Below are 20,955 nucleotides of genomic sequence, written 5' to 3' on the forward strand. Positions count from 1 at the left end.
CTCTGGTATTTTTGCCAGGTGCTTCTCCAAATGGCCGGTCTCCATGCTTCTTGGAGCTGGGCCGGTGCATTTGATTACCCCTCTCTGGCTTTGAAAGAGTTAACTAGGTGCGGCAGGGTGGAGGGAGCAGGTGTTGGCCTGGCTCTGTCGTAGCCCCACCCCTCCCGAGGCCTGTAGCCAGTCAGTGCTCCAGACATGGGATCCCCGCCCCCTGATGGTGAGGTATATAAGTCTGCACACACCCCACTCAGCTCTCAGCCTCCAGAGCCTGTCCTTCAGCTGCTGAGCTTGCTCAACCAGCGTTTCCTGTCTTCCTCCACTAGCCTCTCCAAAATGTCTGTCAGAATAACCAAAAATACCTACAGGAGCACCACCTCTGCTCCCACTCGCTCCTTCAGCAGCCGTTCCTACACAGCTGGCCCCGTGGGCAGCACCAGGATAAGCTCGACCTACTCCAGCTATGGTGGGAGCAGGTATGGAGGAGGCAGCATGCGGGGACCATCGGTGGGCTACGGACTCGGTGCCGGGGGTGGCATCGCCGCCGTCAGCGTCAATCAGACCCTGTTGTCACCCCTCAACCTGGAGATCGACCCTACCCTCCAGCACGTGCGGAAGCAGGAGAAGGAGCAGATCAAGACCCTCAACGACAAATTCGCCTCCTTCATTGACAAGGTGAGTCCTGGCACCGTCCGGGTGCAGCTGGCATCCGCAGAGCCGGGTTGGCAGGGAGAGAAGTGGGTGTGTTCCTTGGGGATGGGCAGAAGTCAACCAGACTTGTCCTGTTGCTGTAACACCTGTAGGCTGGAAGGAGAGAGCAGATTCCAGACTCGGTTACGCCCCATGCCACCCACAGTGACTTGAGTAGGGTACAGGGGTGTGTGCAGTAAACATCTCGGGGTCTCTCCGCCACGTAGCATATAAGGGGAGCAGTGATCTGCCAGCCAATATCCCTGCAATCGGAGGGGAATCTGAACAGCTCTGTAGCCAGATCAGATCCCTCTGAGCCACTCCTGAGCCAAAGGCTCCTCCTACAGGTGCATGAGAACATGGAGAAAAACTTCCTCTGCTTGTCTTAGTTACAAAGATTTCCGGTCACTGCACTACCTGGTGGGTTGAAAAAGCCCCTCGCCCGGAGGTGGGGGAGCAGAATGGAGAGGAGGCCCAGAGGTTCCCCATTGGGACGCCTGCCAATACAGCCCCGGAGCGGCTGTCAAAAGCATAGGCACCGGAGAGCAGCTTTAGAGCTAATGGGGAAGTTGCCCGCACCTGGCGGGGAGGAAAATGTGCCACCTTGCAAAGCACCCCTGCTACAGGGCGTGGCTGGGGGGTTCTCCATTGCTTTCAATGGGGGCTGCTGGGGGCTGCGGTCAAAATGGGGCTCCCGAGCTAAAAGTGGGGGCTGATTCCAGGTGCCCAACTTGGTGCCTGGTTTTCAGAGGGTGCCAGGCACGGGCAGCTCCCGCTGAAACCAGCGGGGGGTCAGCACCTCTGAAAATCAGGCCCCCAAAATGGAGCCACCCAAAATCTTGGGGCCGAACATACCTACAGCCGGGGAAACTCCAGAGCCCCAGAGCTGGGATGAGCCAGAGGGAACGCAGTGGCTCTTTCCCATCCTCATGCGCCCGTGATACCAGCCTGGAAAAAGATGTAACCCCTGCATGCGGTAAGGCAGAGAGGGGCTGCATCAAGGCTTCTTCTCTCCTTCAGTATTTCCAAGGCCCTGCAGCACAGTGGTCCCCACTTGCAGGGGACAGGTGTTGACTTCCCTTCCCCCCTGCTTGCCCCACGGGCAGCCTGCATCTGTTCCTGTTCCACCCTTGCCTGGGCTTTTGCTTCAGAGGCTAGTGCCCTTCTGCCCTTTTCCAGCATTGGGCTTAAAAAGCTGTGTGTGTTTTGTTTTTTTTAAATATCGGAGGGGTAGCCGTGACCGTCTCTATCCACAAAAACAAGGAGGAGTCCGGTGGCACTTTAAAGACTAACAGATTTATTTGGGCATAAGCTTTTGTGGGTAAAAAACCCAGATTTATTTGGGCATCTGGGTTTTTTACCCACAAAAGCTTATGCCCAAATATATCTGTTCGCCTTTAAGGTGCCACCGGAGTCCTTGTTTGCTTGTGGGTTTTTTTAAAACACACACTGGCTGCCAGCTGGAGGAAATGCTTAACTAAAGGCAATGTAACAATCTAACCTGAAAGCCTCTCCCACCACACCCATCTAGGGCAACTGTGTCAGGTTTGGATTTAAACAAACAGGTTTTATTGCCGGTTAGCAGAGGTCTGTGTTTACATCTCTTGTTATCTAAGGCTGGGCCATTGGTAGGAACAGCTGCCTCGCCCTGCCCCTGCCCTCCAGGAGTCCAAGGGTCCTGGCCCCTCCTTTGGCTCAAGGCCTGTTACAAATCCTCTTGTACCCCCTAGCCCAGATCATCCAGGCCAGGTGGCATCCCTTCCTCTGTACAGTGGACCACCTGGTCATCTGACGCTGGTGGCAATCCAGAGTAACTCCACTGCGCCCGATTCTTCTCCCTCTTACTAATTCGACACCATTGTTATGCCATCAGCTTCAGTGGCATTACTCCTGGTTTCCACCAGTGTGGCCAGAGGGCTGCATCATGCCCTTAGCCCGGCCACACGCTAAACTGGACAGCTTTTTGCACATGGTCCAGCAGCGTCCATGGTTCTTAGTGGGGGCCGAATGCTTTGGTAAGTCTAACCCCATGTGCTAAATCATGGGGAGCTTTGCCAGCGAGAGACCTTTACTTCAGCAGCTCTGAGTCTGCAAATAAATGCTAAAGGCATTTGTAGGCCTGTGGGCTAAATCCTGCAGTACCTGTGTAACCCACTGGGGGTGTGTGTGTGTGGGGGGCATATGTTACAGGTCTCCCCCTCCCTGTGCCCTGAGGGTATGTGTTGTGGCAGCCCCATTTAAGCAGCTTTGACTATTTAGCTCAAGCCATGGCTGCTTGCCCTTTTAGCTCAGTTCAATCCCTCATGTGTCTGTTAAGATGGCAGCTGTCACACCCACTCAAGCGAAACCCCCTTTGCGGTGAAGGGCAGTTACATCAGTGTCAATCCACTTACTCTGACTGGGCCTGTTTCTTGTCTACACTAAGGCTCCTTCACACCCCCAGCATAGGGATTGTGACTTCTCTGCTGTGGCATATGGTAGGAGGAGTTGTGACCCTCGGGCCCTGTATAAAAGCAAGGTGGGGTGGGCTCCGGTAACTGACTAGATCAGGTGGCATTGGTGTAAACCCTGTGATGTGTCTCCGTTAGGGGTTTGCACTGAGGGAACAGTCTTGATGCAGACAAGTCCCAGCCTTTTAGACTGGTTTACCTTCACTTTTCAAGAAAATTAATACCAAGGGCCAAATCCTTCCCCTCCGTTACATAGGTGTCAATGCACAATGACTCCACTTACTTCCTCTGGCTTGTTTCTCATTTACACTGAGGCTGCTTTACACCCCCAGAGTGGGGAAAATGGGCCTTAGTGTAAATAAATCAGACGCACTTTATTGCAGCCCAGATTCTGCTCTCTGTTATACTGGTGCAAATCCAGAGTCACTCCACTGAAACTAATGGAGTGACTCTGGATTTACTTTGAGAGCAGAGTTGGGCTCAACAGGAAAAACCACTCCTTCCGATACCTAGACTCATCTCTCATTGAATTAAACGGTGCACACGTCCAAAGGCAGAATAAGTCTCTCTGGCACAGAGTCACTTACACAAGGGGAACTCTAATTGCTGTGAAGCTACTTTGCATTTATGAGTGGAGGTGGGAGCAGAATCCGGTTTGGTGAGTTCTGTAGGTCTGGTTGTCTTCTCACTTACACCTGATTCTACCGGGGAACTCCATGGGGAACTCCACTTACTTCCACGGAGATACTCCTGATTCACACGGGTGAGAGAACAATCAGGATCTAGTGGGAGGGATGGTAGGTGATTTCAGGAGCATGAGTGGGAAGAAGCTATCCATGCCCAACAGGTTGTAATTCTCCCAGCAGGAGATTCCTGCCTCCCATGGCCACTGAGCTCTGCAGGTGTAATCAGCAAGGCTCTGCTTCTCTGCCTCACCTCCCACTAGGTCCGCTTCCTGGAGCAGCAGAACAAGATGCTGGAGACCAAGTGGAACCTGCTGCAGGGCCAGAAGACCACCCGCAGCAACATGAACAGCATGTTCGAGGCCTACATCAACAACCTGCGCAGGCAGCTGGACGGCCTGGGCCAGGAGAAGCTCAAGCTGGAGGCTGAGCTGGGTAACATGCAGGGCCTGGTGGAGGACTTCAAGAATAAGTGAGTCCAACTGGGGCCAAAGCAGGGGTGGGAGGGGACACACACCTTCCCATTCCCTTCAAAAGGAAGTAGAAATCCCAGGCACACCGAGGTCTTGGATTGTACCCCAATGTTCTAACACAAGGAGGCTCTCCAAGGCTACGTTCATTATCAGCATGGTGCTTCCTTCAGGGCATTCACTGGATCTGGCCAGGTTATCAACACCTGCCCGGCTTGTGTGCTCCTTGCTTCTCTGCACAGAGAGCTTCTCCCGGGAGGGGATGGTTCTCAGCTGCTCTTGGTGGGGAGGGGGTGGGATGGGCATCATTAGGGGTTTTCATCCCTCACTTCACATATAAACCCCAATGCACAATCCTGTCCCACTCAACCGTTTCCCAAACCCATCCTGTTTCGCCTTCCAGGTCTGGAAGGTCATTGGTGGGTGTCTGGCTAGGGGTCTCCCTGCCTCCTGGCATCCCCTAGATGAGTCCATCTGCCCCCATGATGGTAGCTATGCCTTCGTAGCATCCATCAGAGAATGACTGACTTCCCAGCCCTGCTGCAGACCTGACAGTTTCCCCCTCCCTCAGGTACGAGGATGAAATCAACCACCGCACTGAGAAGGAGAACGAATTTGTCCTGCTGAAGAAGGTGAGTCCACAGTGCACCTGGGCTCGGCTGCGCGTTGCAGGCAAAGAGGGCTGGGGGTCTCTCTAATGGGGTCTGTGCTCTGTTCCTGCAGGATGTGGACGAGGCCTACATGAATAAGGTGGAGCTGGAGTCCCGGCTGGAAAGCCTGACTGACGAGATCAACTTCCTGAGGCAGCTGTATGACGAGGTCTGTGATGTCTCCCTTTGGCTCAGTGCTGTAGCCCTGGCCTTATAAATTCCTTCCTGACCTGCAGGGGGAATCCCATTGAATAACACTGAGTTCCTGCAAAGACAAGTGTCTTCTTGCAGGAGACATGGGATTTTTAAAGGGCTGGGACTGCTTGCACATAGGGTGCATGGTGACACCCCTCTTCTCCCCTCCCCGGATAGCCAAGCCATCAAGGCATCTGCTGCTGCCCTCTGGCCCTTTGAGGTTGGTGAGTGGAAGGAGGGGGATCTCAGCCAGCTGCTGGCAACATCAGCCCCAGTGGATTCAGTGGCTGGGTCAGTCTGGGCTAGGGTTACCATTGGTCCTCCAATCTCCATCCGGGCGGATTTTTGAAATCTGAACGAATGTCTGTGATTTGGTACGATCACCCTTAGTTCTGCGCTGTCTTCAGAGCTGGGCAGCCGGAGAGCAGCGGCGGCTGCTGTACCCCCTCTCCCATTCCTCCTCCAGCTTCCCCTCCCTTCAGCAATGTCTTCTATTTGGGAACTTGAAATATGGTAACCCTAGTCTGGGAAAGGAGCCAACTGCAAGGCATTGGGAATGCTGGCGAGTGCACAGAGTTCTCCATACTGACAGATGATCCTTATGCTTACCCACACCCAGGAGCTGCGTGAGCTGCAGTCCCAGGTCTCTGACACCTCTGTGGTCCTGACCATCGACAACAACCGCAAGCTGGACCTGGACGGCATCATCGCGGAGGTTAGAGCGCAGTACGAGGAGATGGCCAACAGGAGCCGGGCGGAGGCTGAGAACATGTATAAGATCAAGGTGAGTTGCCCATCTGTCCCACAGAGCTGCTGGGGCTGCAGCCAGCCTGGTCTCTGAGCTGACGCGGGCGGGTTAGGGCGTGAGGCACTGCCCATGGGAACGTCTGCTAGGTGGCAGCTGTCCCATTCCTTCCCTCCAGCTGGTGAGCTGAGCACATGAAGTATCCCCGGCAGGAGAAGCCTTCCTTAGCAGGCATTGCAGATGCATGCGTAACTCTCCAATGCAGTGGGACTCATTGACCCCCTCTAGTGGCTGGAGTCACAGTTCAGGGCAACTGCACCTGTGTTCCCCTTCTGTGGTCCAGCAAGGACACCTGCTCTTAAACTCCCGGATCCTCAGCCGTCCCCTCTTTTGGGCGGAGAACCCCGTCTCTCTCCCTCCTAACTGGGGTTATCCAAGGCTGCCCAGGGCCCTGCATACCCTCAGAACACTTTCCCATGTCTCCTCCCAGAAGAAGTTACAGCCAATCCCCCAATAATACATCAGCTTTGCACTTAATACAATGGACTCCAAAGAGACTTAAGCTCAGCTGAATAAAGCTTTTCAAGGCTATTACGGGGATTACCGTATCTGCCACAGCTGGGTCACACGTTCTGAGAGTCTCAGGCCGCAAGGAACCACTGTCTGTCCTTCCTGCATACCCTAGGCCATAGCCCTTCCCCGCAGGAAGCCTGCTACAGCCTCGGCTTCATAGACCTACCTTCTCTAAAATGGGGCACAAACAACCTAACGCTGAAATCTGAGGCTGTAGAATCGTCTCCTGGGGGAAGCTCCATAACTTGGGAACATTTGAAACCAGACTGGATGATACAAGCCATATTCTAGCATAAGGAACAAACCTGTCCTGGCAAGAAGATGGGACTTACACAGACAGTTGCTAGAATGCAGTCCACATAGACATGAAAGCCCAGGCCTGAATTTCCTTGTCTATCTAAGATCCTCCAAAGTTTCAATACATTTATCCTCACCACATCTCTGGGAGGCAAGGCAGGGCTGTCATCCCTTTCATAGATGGGAAACTGAAGCACAGAGGGGCTGACTGGCAAGCCAGGAACTGGATCCAGGTCTCTCGTCAGTGCCCTACCCATTGGACCAGACTTCCCTTCCCTTTGATTGTCCCAGGTGGAAGCCTCACTTCCAAGGAATGGCAAGTGCTTCTGACGCGCTGTTGGTGCTTGCCACCTTCCCCTGGCAGTCCAGCCTTGGGCTCCCATGCAGCTCATGCATCATTCCAATCCAGACCAGAAGCACCCCATTGTTAGTTCTGTCCCGAGCAGCCTCTCGCACCTCCCAATCAGCCCTACCTGCAGGACCGGTGCTGTTCCACCCCGGAGCAGCTGTCTCTAATCCTGCGGTGGTTTTGCAATGTGCACTCTGAGTCTTTGCACAGAGAGATTCCACACTGGTTCCTCCGCCCCTGGAAGCTGGGATGACACCCTTAGCTGCAGAGCTGACTTCAATTTGCATAGCCATATACACAGGGCTTTCTAAGCAGCACTATTACGTGGTTTTCATTCTGATTTCCTTCTGGCTTCCCTTCCTGACCCATGGAATTTAATCCAGCCTTGCAAAATCCCATTTCCTCCTGGGAGGAGGATTTGACTGAAGGGGAAGTGAAATGCCACCAGTCTCTTCATTTGCAATCTCTGAACCAGGCCTGGTGAATTTTCCGGGCAAATTTGCAAGGCTGATTAAAGCTGTTAAAAATGGAGCCTTCCAGAGCTGGGACAATTGTGACAGGACCCCTGGTTTATACTGTTTCCCTGGTGGTGAAGAGCCAGGATTCAGCTGTAATGATAAGGGGATTCCTTTATTGAGACTGCTGGACACAGACTAACCCTGGGTGTCTCTCTAGCTCCCAGCCTGGGCTGCCATCTCTCCCCACACAGGATCTCCCTAAATCCTGGCCTGGATCCTGCACTCATGGAAGGGGGACAGCTGATGACACTGTGCGCTCTGTTTTGAATTCTTTGTCTCTCTCCTTCTCACGCAGTACGAGGAGATCCAGGCGGTGGCGGGGAAGCACGGGGATGACCTCCGTACCACCAAGACCGAGATCAATGAGCTCAGCAGGATGATCCAACGGCTACAGTCGGAGATTGATTCTCTGAAAGGCCAGGTCAGAGAAACAACCGCTGACTTCTCCAGAATTGCACCAGACCCTTGGTTTCTCCTTTTGCAGTTATTTGGGGGCACGGGACCTGCCCCGGAGACCTGGGGAAAGGATTCCCTCTTACGATTCTTAGCTTGCCAGTCTACAGATCCCTTTCAATCCACCTCGTAGATCTTGGTTTACAACTGCAGCTATGGGGCAACACAGCCCCATTCTCTAGTGTAGGTGGGGAATTTCCCATGTGCCCCTCAACCTGTGGGCAGCACAACTGTGGTTTGAAGGCATAGTTAATATCTGTGTCTCTGGACCAGTTTTTCAGCTGGCATAATCAATACAGCACCACAGAAGTCAAGCTCTGTCTTGACTAGACAGCAAATGTGAAAAATCAGAACAGGGGGTGGGGGGGTCATAGGAGCCTATATTAGAAAGAGCCCAAAATCAGGACATCTGGTCACCCTATCTCTGCCTATTTACTTCAGCTGATGATCTGGCTTTTCTTTCTCTTTAATCTCACTGACTCTTGTCGCTGTAATCAATCAATCTCTCTCTCTCCCCCCCCCCCCCCAGTTTCTTTTGCAGCTCTCGGGACTTTAGCAGCTGAGCACCTCACCAATCCCACAGGTCGCCCTGCACTGCAGAATGGGGCAGTGCTTAGAAACAGGATCAGGGGGCATGTGTTGTGACAGTGACATGCTTGCAGCCATGGTGTAGACAGGAGCCTGCTTCCCTTTCTTCCTGAGGGATTTTCACTTCCCTGCTCCCCAGTCTCCTTTGGAGAAGCCTGTATGATGGGAGAAAGCAAAATCTGAATAGGATGCAAGAGCTCAGGGCTGGTCTATATTTTCCATCCGTTGGTGCAGACTATCTGCCATGGGTGCAAAGCAGGGCATGGACCCACGTAGTTTACTCTGGTTTGAAATGGGGGTAAACTGCCCAGTTGCAAGCCCCTGCTTGGCCTGGGTGTAGTGCATCTACATTGGGAGTTTGCATTGGTGCAAAAATTTAGACCAGCCCTTAGTGTGTTGGATGTATAATGCCCCAGCAGATTTCTCCTGGGAGCTTCACCCTCCTCCTCCTCTGATAAGGATACTGGGAGAGGCCCCTGTTCTGGGAGAAACCATCTAATGCTCCCCATCTTTCCTCCTCTTCTCCCCCTACCCCCCCCCCCCCCAGCGTGCCAGCTTGGAAGCAGCCATTACTGAGGCCGAGGAGCGTGGCGAGATGGCCATCAAAGATGCCAACGCCAAGCTGGCTGAGCTGGAGGCTGCCCTGCAGAGAGCCAAGCAGGACATGGCCCACCAGCTGCGGGAGTACCAGGAGCTGATGAACGTCAAGCTGGCGCTGGATATAGAGATCGCCACCTACAGGAAGTTGCTGGAAGGAGAGGAGAGCAGGTGGGTGTGGGAGGCCGGCATCGTGTCATGATTGGATGGCTTCTCCCTCTCTCCAGAGGGAGGACCAGTGAGAGAACTGAGGACAATAGACCCTCCCCGGGGGCTGGAACTTGGCTCCAATGTGGTGCACGTCTGTCTCGGAGCAAGGTCTGTAGATGAACCCCTTGTGTGCTGAGCCTTGCTGACTTCTGAGTGCTTCAGGATTCGGGTGATGTGATTTTACAGGGACAGTCCTGATATTCGGGGCTTCGTCTTATATGGGCACCTATTACCCCCCTCCTGTCCCAATTTTTCACACTTGCTCTCTGGTCACCCTAATCAGGATGTCCTGTTAGTGCCCGCTTTCCAAAGAGCACCCTCAGTTGCTGGCCCTGTAAGGGGCTTCTTTGTACATCCACCATCACTACAGCCTCCCTTCAGACCTCAGTTTTTCAGGGTGACTCCTGCGAATAATCCAAGTAATTGAGTCACAGGCAGACGGAGCTTAGTTATGTGGGGGGCGGGCCCGTTAAGTGGGCTACTGCAGTCCCATGTTCGTCTGTCTAGCGCATCCATTGGTGCCTCCTCGATGATGGTGTCCGCACAAGGATGCGGAGTCAGCCCTGCTGCAGCGTGTCAGGCAAAGGCCCTGTCGGCAGCTGTGTGAGGACGGGGGGAGGGAGCTCGGGGCAGAGAGGCTGGGATGTAACTCGGCTCCTAGCAGCGAGTCGGCACAGTGCAGCCAGGGCCGTGAATTCTGAGATGCAGCGGGGGCAGTGTTTCCTAGTGATCAAACCCTTTCCACACACTCACCCATTTTCCCGTACCGGGATATCCCTCCCCCCATCGCATTTCACAATACGGAAATAGCAGGCTGGTCACGACCCCCTGACATCTGTTTGCAGCGCAGCCCCCTGCTCGAGACCCCCTTGTCTATATAGTCAGGAGCCAGGAACGCCTGGGTTTTAGTCCTGCCTGTGCTGACTCACTGGGTGGCCTTAGCTAGGTAAGTGGATAATCTGCAAAGCAAGGGTAATGATATTAGTAACAAACCCTCTGCTTAGGGCTTCACTCTTGTAAACTTCTGGCAGGCTGCAGATGCTCAAACGTTCCCAGGGGCAGCCAGGATAGAACCTGGATCCTTCTGCTTCAAAAGTAACAGGGCCTTATCAATAGAGCTAAAGGAGAATCTCTGCTGTTTAGCTGTATTGGGTCTATGACGCACAGATGAGCTGTTCTGATGCCACATTGGCAGTGGCTTACCCATTCCACGCCGCCCTACATTTGTCCTTCTCTGTGCCCCATCCCCATTCGACACCGTCCGGGCACTGATAAGTCGTGTGCCTCTCTTCTGCTTGGCAGGCTGGAGTCCGGGATGCAAAACATGAGCATTCAGACCAAGATGACTGGCTATTCAGGTAAATGCATTTCATTTTGGGGGTGGGGGTTGGTAATGTGGGGCAGCAGGGCAGCACTCCGAGCTGGGGCAGAATCCGGCCCCCCCACCACCCATGGTGAGGGTGGACTCTGCTACTCGGCAGGAGTTTGACACATATTGGGAGAGCAGAACCACAGAGCCAGGGTCGGGGCTTGGGGAGGAGAAACTGGCCCCTTGCAACTCACTGAGGGTCCTAATTTTCACTGACTTCAGCGGGAGCTGAGGGTACTCTGCACCTAGCAGAGCTGGGCCTGGTCCACCTTCCCCATGGTCGCTCAGTCTTACCGGCACCGAACCAGATGCGTTGGGGGGGTGATTCTTGCTCTGCAGCAGTGGGGATATGTGGGGGCGAGGGAAGGGAAGAGGCAGACAGAACATGCCTAAGCCCTAGCAGTGGGATGGTTTCTAGTGCCAGGGGCTTCTTTTTCCAAGGCTGAGCTCCTGACCTAAAGATGAGGGAAGGAATCATTGCAGGGTTAGATGTGCTGTAATGACATCCCTTTCCGCTTTTATAACGCGGTGTTTGCGAGAGGCTGACTCATCCTGCCCATGCTCTCTCTGTCCTGGGGGAATCCAGTTAACGATTCAGGACCATAGGTTGCCTTCACTCCGTCCTGGCAGCACCTAGCCTAGGATTTCGCCTCCCCGGCTTGGTTCTGAAGTACAGAGCTGCACAGCTGACTCAACTGTAGGAGAGATCTGGGCCAGGTTTTGTAGCAGAGATCAAGCATTGTAGCCTTCCAGGGTCCGTAGTGCTCGGGCCCACAGGATGTGGGTTGAGCCATCCATGCGGTCAGCATTGCCGTTGGCTGGGGAGTCACCAGCACATCCTGTGTGGTCTTACTGGTCCTCTGTCTCTCTCCTCCTGTCCAGGTGGGCTTGGCAGCGCATACAGTGGTTATGGGGGAGGATACAGCAGCTCATACTCGAGTGGCGGCTACTCCCTGAATTCACCCACACTGGAGAGCTCGGCTCTTGCCAGGTCAAAGGCCATCGTGATCAAGAAAATTGAGACCAAGGACGGGAGACTGGTGTCCGAGACCTCCAACGTCCTGTCCAACTGAGCAGCCACCAGATGAGCCTCCACAGCTTAAAAGTACCTTAAGAGATGAGCCTTTCCTGATCAGCTGGGCCACTCGGACTCTGGGGGAGACTGGGACAAGGGCTGGAGCCCAGGATCCCCCCCCCCCTCCAAACCCAGCAGCGTTTGCAAATTCTCTTGTGGTAATCGATGAGTCGTCTGATGCCCCAGATGCTCCCCCTGCCTGTCCCTCTCCTTCACGCATGAGGAGGAGGAGCTGAGAACCCACCCATTAGAGTCCAGATGGCCAGGTTTCCATCCCTTGCTCCTTTCTCTTTCCCTTGCTGCTCCATCCAGCACAGTCTCCACTTGGAAGACTGGCTCAGGCCTGGACCAAGCATTTTAATCGGTGTCTCCCAGAGCTGTTAGATGCAGAGAGTCACAAATGCGCCCCGTGGTGCGAGCCCTGTGTGGGCACAGACTTCCTCTTTTCTGGGGGTGTGCGACCCCCCCTTCCCCCACTCCACCCCTTCCATGAGGCTCCACCCCCACCGTGCCAATATTCCAACTCCTTTCCCAAATCCCCGCCTCCTCCCCTGAGTACGTCATGTTCCTGCTCCTCCCCACCCCTCCTGGAGCGTGCTAATGCTGCCAAACAGTTGTTTGGCGGCGGCCGGGCAGGAAACGCTGAGAGGTAGGCAGAGGAGCGGGGACGTGGCGCACTCAAGGGAGGAGGAGGTGGGGTGAGGGGAGCTTGGCTGCCAGTGGGTGCACAGCACCCACTAATTTTTCCCCTTGGGTGCTCCAGCCCTGGAGCACCCACAGAGTCGGCGGTTATGGCCAGAATGCCAACAATGTGGCATCATAACGTCCCTGCGGCATGATACCAGCCTTACTCATTGGTCTGGGCCCCAGCATCCCCAGGCTCTGAGGTTGTTGGAAAATGGGGTCTTGATTATTACAAAAGGCCTCAATCTCATGGCAGTGGTCCCCAAACTGTGAGGTGTACCCCCCCCCCCCAGAAGGGGTGGGGAGGGAGTGCTCCCCAGCCCCGTTCTGCCCCCGGCTCCATTCCAGCCCTGCCCCCAGCTGCAGTTCTGGCCTCGGCCCCCAACTGTGGCCCCACTCCCGGCCACAGCCCCTGACCGCAGGCTCACTTCTGGATGCAGCTCCTGGGGGGCCGCGAACCAAGTAAGGAGGTGGGGTCCGAGTTTGGGGACCATCGTCTTACGGCCACATAATGCCAGGACCTTAACAGTCAGTCCACTGCTTTGTGGCTCTCTTCATTGCCATAACATGAGATCTCCTTCTCTCTGGGTGGCTGGGAGGGAGGAAAAGGGTGGTTCCCCCCGTCCCTCCCCCCCAGCTATCTGGGGGAGGCAATGGTTGGGGGAAGTTGCCAGTTCTGTTCCCAGTGGGTCAGCAATCCAGGCTCCTCTCTAGCTTGGGCATCCCCGGTTCAATGCTTGCTCAGCACTACTGATGGTGGAACTAAAGCACTGAGGCCAACTCTGTGAAATGTGTGATTCTTCCTTTCTCTTCCACCCCCTCAACTGCCTTGTGTGCGGGGGGGGGGAGGGGGTGTTGACATTAAGCAACATTATCTCTCTCTTTCCTCCTTCTGCAGTACAATGTTCAGATGCTAGAGACTGAAGCTGTGTGTTGTGGCCTTTCTCATGGAGAGCCGTACCATCTCCATTTCCTCAATAAAGCTGTTATTGATAACGGCGGTGTCTGTCTTGTGTCCCGTGCTAACTTTTGCTGAGAGATGTCTGCGTTCTGTTCTCCTGGTGATATAGAATCAGCCCTTGTCTTCCTCTTGCCTGACTGCGGGAAGACCAAAGGAGGCACAGAACTGAAGCTTGCCAGGCGAATGCATCAATATGGCCCTTTTTTCTTTTTTTTTTAGAAACAAATGGGAAAAAGTTTTGAAAAATGTTTAAGAATGTCAAAAACTTTCGATTGCGGGGTTTGAAATGGTTTTCCCATTTGAAATTTTAGTCGTTTAGTTTAGTTTTAGTTTTTTTAAGGTCACAATCAAAACATTTGGAAAGTATCAAAGCAAAATGTTTCAGCTGACCTGAACTAAACATTATTCATGATCCAGTCATCTGAAATTTTCAAGGGTTTTGACTTTTTGTCCCAATTCAGGATGGGGGAAATTTTTTTTGAACTCTTGAAAATCTCATGGAAGGGGAAACCTGTTTCCAGCTCTCCCCATTGTGCTAGGCCCTGTACAAACCCAAAATAAAGAGATGTCCCTTGAGCCAAAAAGCTGACAGTCTAAAGGTAATTTATTTAAGTTGACACTTAACCTCCCATTTCACAAAGTTGATGCTGCGTGTCCCCACTATAGAATCATAGAATATCAGGGTTGGAAGGGACCTCAGGAGGTCATCTAGTCCAACCCCCTGCTCAAAGCAGGACCAACCCCAACTAAATCATCCCAGCCAGGGCTTTGTCAAGCCTGACCTTAAAAACTTCTAAGGAAGGGGATTCCACCACCTCCCTAGGTAACGCATTCAAGTGTTTCACCACCCTCGCAGTGAAAAAGTTTTTCCTAATATCCAACCTAAACCTCCCCCACTGCAACTTGAGACCATTACTCCTTGTCCTGTCATCCGCTACCACTGAGAATAGTCTAGATCCATCCTCTTTGGATCCACCTTTCAGGTAGTTAAAAGCAGCTATCCAATCCTCCCTCATTCTTCTCTTCCGTAGACTAAACAATCCCAGTTCCCTCAACCTCTCCTCATAACTTGTGTTCCAGTTCCCCTAATCATTTTTGTTGCCCTTGGCTGGACTCTCTCCAATTTCTCCACATCCTTCTTGTAGTGTGGGGCCCAAAACTGGACACAGTACTCCAGATGAGGCCTCACCAATATCAAATAGAGGGGAACGATCATGTCCCTCGATCTGCTGGCAATGCCCCTACTTACACACCCCAAAATGCCATTGGCCTTCTTGGCAACAAGGGTACACTGTTGACTCATATCCAGCTTCTCGTCCACTGTCACCCCTAGGTCCTTCTCTGCAGAACTGCTGCCTAGCCATTCGGTCCCTCTAAGGATGGAGATTCCATCACCTCCCTAGAGAACCCATTCCAGTGCTTCACCACCCTCCTAAGGAAATAGTGTTTCCTAATATCCAACCTAGACCTCCCCCACTGCAAGTTGAGACCATTGCTCCTTGTTCTGTCATCTGCTACCACTGACAACAGCCGAGCTCCGTCCTCTTTGAAGCAGCCTTCAACTACCTGAAAGGGGGTTATCAAATCCCCCCTCCCTCTTCTGCACATTCCGCCGGCGGAGTGTATCCTCAGGACTATGGCTAGCATGGCCTCACGGAGCGATTCACTGTGGGCAGCTATCCCACAGTTCCTGCTGCCGACTGGAATTCTGGGTTAGGCCCCCAATGCCTGATGGGACAAAAACATTTCCGTGGGTGGTTTTGGGTCCATGTCACCCTCCCATGATGCACTTGCCTCTTTCCTCCATCTCCAAAAGCAACAACAAACAATCATTTTCATGCCTAAGCCTGGGTTACCTGTGCAGATGCCATACCATTACAAGCATGGACCCCGCTCAGCTGTACACTGTTGTGAGCATCGCAAGCACTTCCCGCATCAGCCTGTGGTATTTGCAGAGCCTAGCCAGGAGCCGCCACGTGGAACAATGTGATGCCATGCAAATAGCCATGCAGGAAGCCATGGAATGGAGCAATTTGCACACGCAGGCGGTGGCAGGTGGGCTTGTTGACGTGGTGGAACGCCGCTTCTGGGCCCGGGAAACAAGCACAGACAGGTGGGACCGCATCATGATGTAGGTATGGGATGAGGAGCAGGGGCTGCATAACTTTCAAATGCGTAAGACCACTTTCATAGAACTTTGCAAATTGCTTTCCCCAGTCCTGAAGTGACGAAATACCAAAATGGGACCTGTTCTGACAGTTGAGAAGTGTAAGCCTCCATGCATTCAGCTGGGCCCTGTCAGTCTTGGAGGAACGCATCAAATTGCAGAACATGTCTTCCCTTGTCCCCTTTTTTCACCTTCTAATCTGGGACAGCCTTTGTGCTGGTGTGGAGGGAGCACCCGCGGACAAGGTTGCAGCTGCAAGGAAAAAAACCCCACCAGGGTAGCCTTACAGAACATATATGGTTGAAAACAGGTTAACTCTTGCAATGAACGAAACACTTTACAACAGTAAATACATTCCCTGAGGTACGCAACCACATTTTGTCTTTTAAAAGGAGGGCCTATCAGTAAGGTACAATGCACGGCAGAGCACTGGGCAGCAGATTTCGGTTTACAGGCAGGCATGGTAAGCACTCAAGAAAGGATAGGTAGTGTCAGGCCACACCCAGGGAGAGATTTTGGTGAGGAAACTCTTGGCACATAAACAGGCTTTTCTGGGGGGCACCCTTTGCGTAGCTGGACTGGTAGCCACCGTTTCCCAATTGTTTTCCTCAGATTAAGCATTAAACACAATTGCATTTAACCCCTGTAGTGTGATTATAAGGGTGCACTCACCAGAGGTGCCTTCCCTGCCGTCATGGTCCCACAGCGATAGGCCCTGAGCGGGGATTGGCTCCAGAGTTAGGTAAAGGTCCTGGCTGGGGGGGAGAATGGATCCTTCCCTTGCCTGCTGTGCATTCTCCTCCTCCTCAACAATGTCCTCCTCATTGTTGCCCATGGCTGCCTGGGGCCCCTGGGAGGTATCCACAAAGAGTGTTGGGGTTCTGGTGGGGTCCCCACCTAGAATTGCATGCAGCCGTTCATAGAAGCAGCATGTCTGTGGCTCAGAACCAGAGTGACTGTTCACCTCCCTTGTCTTCTGGTACACTTGCCTGAGCCCCTTTATTTTCATGCGGCACTGCTGTGTTTCCCTGGTATAACCTTTGTCCCCCATGCCCTCTGCGATTTTGGCATCGATGTCAACGTTTCTTCTGCTGGTTCGGAGCTCTGCCTGTATAGACTCTTCTCCCCACCCAGCAATCAGATCCAGTGTCTTCTGGGGCGCGTTTGCAGCCCCAGGCAGGCATGGTTAGCTGTGCTGGTGAGCTTTGCATGCTGCTCAAACAGGAAATGAAATCCAAAAGTTCCCGGAGCTTTTCCTGTGCACCTGGCTGAAGTGCAGTGGAGTTGAAAGTGCTGTCCAGAGCGGTCACATTGGAGCACTGTGGGACACCTCCTGGAGGCCAATCCTGTCAAAGTACACAGCGTTGTGTCTACATTACCCCTAATTCGACCCGGGAAGGCCGACTTTAGCACTACACCTCTCACCGAGGTGGAGTACAGGCATTGATTTTAGATGCCCTTTAGGTCAGTGGAAAGGCCTTGGTAGTGTAGACTCGCACATTATAAATTTGACCTAACGCGGCATATGTCGATCTAACGCCGTAGTGTAGACCAGGCTTAAGTAACAAACTGAGACTGTAGCAAGTTGGAAAAGATTTTTCTTCCTGTTAAAACTTGATGAAAATGAGACTTTTCACTGCAACGTTTCTTGGGCTTTGTTGAAAAACTGAAAACCTAGAAGCCAAATGTTTTTTGGTAACCCCAAACCAAAAAAATCCTGGCCTAAAACCAAAAAAAAAATATTTTTTTTTCAAGAAAATCCCCCAAATTTAATTGAAATGGGACATTACCTATGGAACTTTGTGTTTTGTTGAAAAAGCAGGTTTTAACAGAAAATATTCTGAACAAAAATTTTCAACCAACTTTAAGCAAGACCTTGGTTCTAACATACCTCTCATGGACAAAAGAGTATGGGAACTCCAGAGCTAAATCTAGTCCTGAGAATTATTTCAAGCAGAGAGAGCAAGAAACACAGGGGACAGAACAGGCATGAATATGTTATGGGGGATTTGCTGTGAATCAGGCTGAGTATGGGGAGGATTGGGCTCCGCTCTTTCAATTGGCAGAAAGGTGTATTGAAAACCAAAGGCTCTTTGTTGTGTCACAGTTCTTGCAGTAGCTGTTTAAGGCTCCACTGGATATCAGGTTCACTATTCAAATAGAAGCAGATAACTGAGCAATACACCCAGGTTATTAAGAATACAGGAAATGATAGTACACTGCATAGCTAACCTGGATCATTGCTCCTGATGTGGGGTGAAGTGCAGGAGCTGCTAGTGGGCAAGATGGAAAGAGAAACAGATCATGTGGGATCCAACACCCAATCAGCTGAGGCGAGGGGTATGCAATGTCCCATAAAGGTTTGTAGCAAAGTACTCTTCATTGGAGCAAGGTTATGACTCTGAAACACTCCTTCCACCACTGTAATAGTCATAAACTAGCCCTCAGTCAACATTATTCATTCATATCCTACTACATTCCTGGGAGATGAATTAATAAGAGATTAACCTCATTCTCAGGACAAAGATTAACCCAGAGTAAATAGGAACTAAATTACCTGCAGGATAAGGTAGCTGAATATCATCAACAGAATCATCGCATTGCAGCAAAATGGCCATGAAAATTCCCCAGCTTTGGCACAAAACTGATTTGCCCACCATCTCCGTGATTATAACAATGAGAAAGCGAACTGTATATTACTGGTCTGCCATAAAAATAAAGCTTGTTCTAAGCAAGTGGGGAGGTAGAATCTTGCACAATGAAATTAAGTCTTTGGATTTCTAAAGGTCTTTTAGCTACAGTAAGATAAGTAGAGGGTCCTTTAATAAAGGTGAGATAAGGTGCTATAAGAAAGATAAGGTGCTACTACATGTATGATTATTATTTTTTTTTGCAGTTCTTTGTGGTCCAGTATCTAGATTCTACAAAGATTCTGCCAGAAGACTGATGATAAGAACTGCATTTAAACTAGTGCTGGTTGAACTTATTTTTGTTCACAATGTTTTTCAATGAAGAATGTTTTTTCCCCTCAAAATGGAATTGTCTGGTTTTGATTAAACCACAGGAATGTCCATAAAAATGCTGGAAAATTTTGGCCATAAACGGCAACACTTTTTTTGACCATTCCCCCAATTTTTTGATGGAAATATATATTTTTTTCATTTTTGTTGAAATTTTTAAAGGGAACAAAACCCATTTCCTGATTAGCTGTTATTTAAGCACATTTGTGGGCTAATCAAAAGCCCTTGAAGTCAATGAAAGATTTTCCACTGAGCACTGAATTAGTCCCTTAAAAGGTAAACAGATCTGAAGAACATGAACTCAGTGTTAGTTCAGAAGATTTCTTTTATATGTGACACAAATTACAAAGCCCAGCTGATCAAACATGATTGTAAGATACTGGTGAAAATTCTGACAATGCCTTTAGGATCTGATCCAAAGTTTATAGAAAACCATGGATTATTTCTGTTGAATTCATTGGGCTTTGGATCAGCCCCTAGAGAGTTGATTCATTCTGCTATTCTTCTCCATGCAGGTTCCTGTGCTGTGCCAATCGCTGTGGTATCTTGGTTCATCCCAATCAGTTTTTAAAAATACAATTGCAGATGCCACAAAATGCTTTTAAAATAGTGTTAATAAAAGCAACTACATGGATGTATCTGTTGCAGCATTTCCTTAATGGGATAAAAGGCATCTGACAGTGTGGAGTGGTACTAAAAACTGATTCTGAAACAGGGAACTTTGAAGCAGAGATTCACATTCTCTGGAAGGGACAGATATTATTTTCACCATATATTCTGATTACTCTCCTTAACCTAACACAGATTGCTTTCTCCATCAGGTAAGTCTCTAAGGCACCATATAGGGAGAAAATTTCTGATAGCAGAGGGCTCTTTATTTTAGCAGACAAAAGCATACTAAGATCCAGCAACTGGAAACAAAGGGCAAAGATATAATAGGGAGGATAATTAGCCATTGGAACAAGAAACCTAGAAAGGTGATGGATTCTTCATCATTTGAAGTCTTTAAATCAAGCCTGGGTGTCTTTCTAAATGACATGTTTTGGGTCAATTACACTTTAAAGACTTGATTCAGGAATCACTTGGTGAAATTCTAAGGCCTGTGTAATGCAGGAGGTCAGACTAGATGATTTAATGGCCCCTTATGGCCTTCAAACCTATCAATCTAGCCAGCATCACCTCTGCTTTATCTTGGTGGAGCCTCAACCAGCTTGCCTTCATCCATGTCACAGTCTAAACCAGAATCCAGGAAAAACACCTGACTGAGTGATCTGGTTTGGAGAGCTATAAACTTATGACTGAGTGTTCTCAAGACTCTGCACCCCATGCTTCCTCCCTCTCCCTCCTCATGGCTTCAAACACATGCTGAATAAGTGACAGAGTGGACCTGGCAGAACATCACATGGGACTGGAGTGTCCTTCTGTAGAATGCTCAACATTCCCTTCCAGTGTCTGTCCAAGAGATAAGAACAAAGCCACTTCAGAGAAGCTCCTTGCAAGATCTGCGGGTAAAGGAAGCCAACAGGATCGTATTATCAAAACCAGGATTGACACTTGGTTATCTTCTATCACTGTCAACCAATGAAACAATTCAGCACTGTTCCCCATATCCTCACTCCTGCTGTCTTCTTGCTACATCCACCACAGATCTTCTATCAACCAAGGTGACCCCTGAGAAAAAAATTGGGAAAGAGGACACTTAGGGAGGCAGCAGATAAAAATTAAGTACAAAATTTGATATAGTGATATCTATATATATCGTTGACTATGCAAATTATATTGTCATAGAGTTGTTTGAAAAATGCTAATTATTTTTCATGGGAAATTTAGAAAATAAATTAACTTTTTAAAGAAAATTCTCTCAAAAATGTTCCCTTTTTTGTTGAAAACCCAAAGCTGTTTTCAGTTTAGGCTAAAAATTATTGCTATTCAAAAATAAAGAACCAAAATTGGTTACTTAATTAAAAGAAAAAAGAGAAATTGTACCAAACCATGAACATTTTTACTAAACAACAAACTAAAAATACTTTTAAACTGGTGTATAGTTTTCTCTTTGCTGGCTCTGAAGAAGTTAACTAGGTTGGGCCCATGTTGATGAAGCAGATGATGAACTGGGTGCACTGAAGCTCTGCCCCTCCACCGCTCCACAGCCACTCAGGTGTATCCCTGCCCCACGGCCACCCTGGATTTAAATCAGCACTGACCTCATACAAT

General features: G+C 50.6%; 1 protein-coding gene across 1 annotated transcript; it reads left to right on the top strand.

The window, feature by feature from the left end:
• The first annotated feature begins 257 nt into the window (after positions 1–257).
• KRT8 (keratin 8) lies at positions 258–13,589 on the top strand. Its single transcript, XM_084610784.1, has 9 exons — positions 258–672; positions 4,084–4,292; positions 4,862–4,922; positions 5,014–5,109; positions 5,755–5,919; positions 7,913–8,038; positions 9,206–9,426; positions 10,768–10,823; positions 11,717–13,589. Exons 1-9 carry the CDS (start codon positions 334–336, stop codon positions 11,905–11,907), a joined length of 1,464 nt encoding a protein of 487 aa, XP_084466910.1. The 5' UTR covers positions 258–333; the 3' UTR covers positions 11,908–13,589.
• Positions 13,590–20,955: the final 7,366 nt, after the last annotated feature.

The sequence above is a fragment of the Lepidochelys olivacea genome, assembly GCF_965140295.1.
Source record: "Lepidochelys olivacea isolate rLepOli2 genome assembly, chromosome: 20".
Lineage (NCBI taxonomy): Eukaryota > Metazoa > Chordata > Testudines > Cheloniidae > Lepidochelys > Lepidochelys olivacea.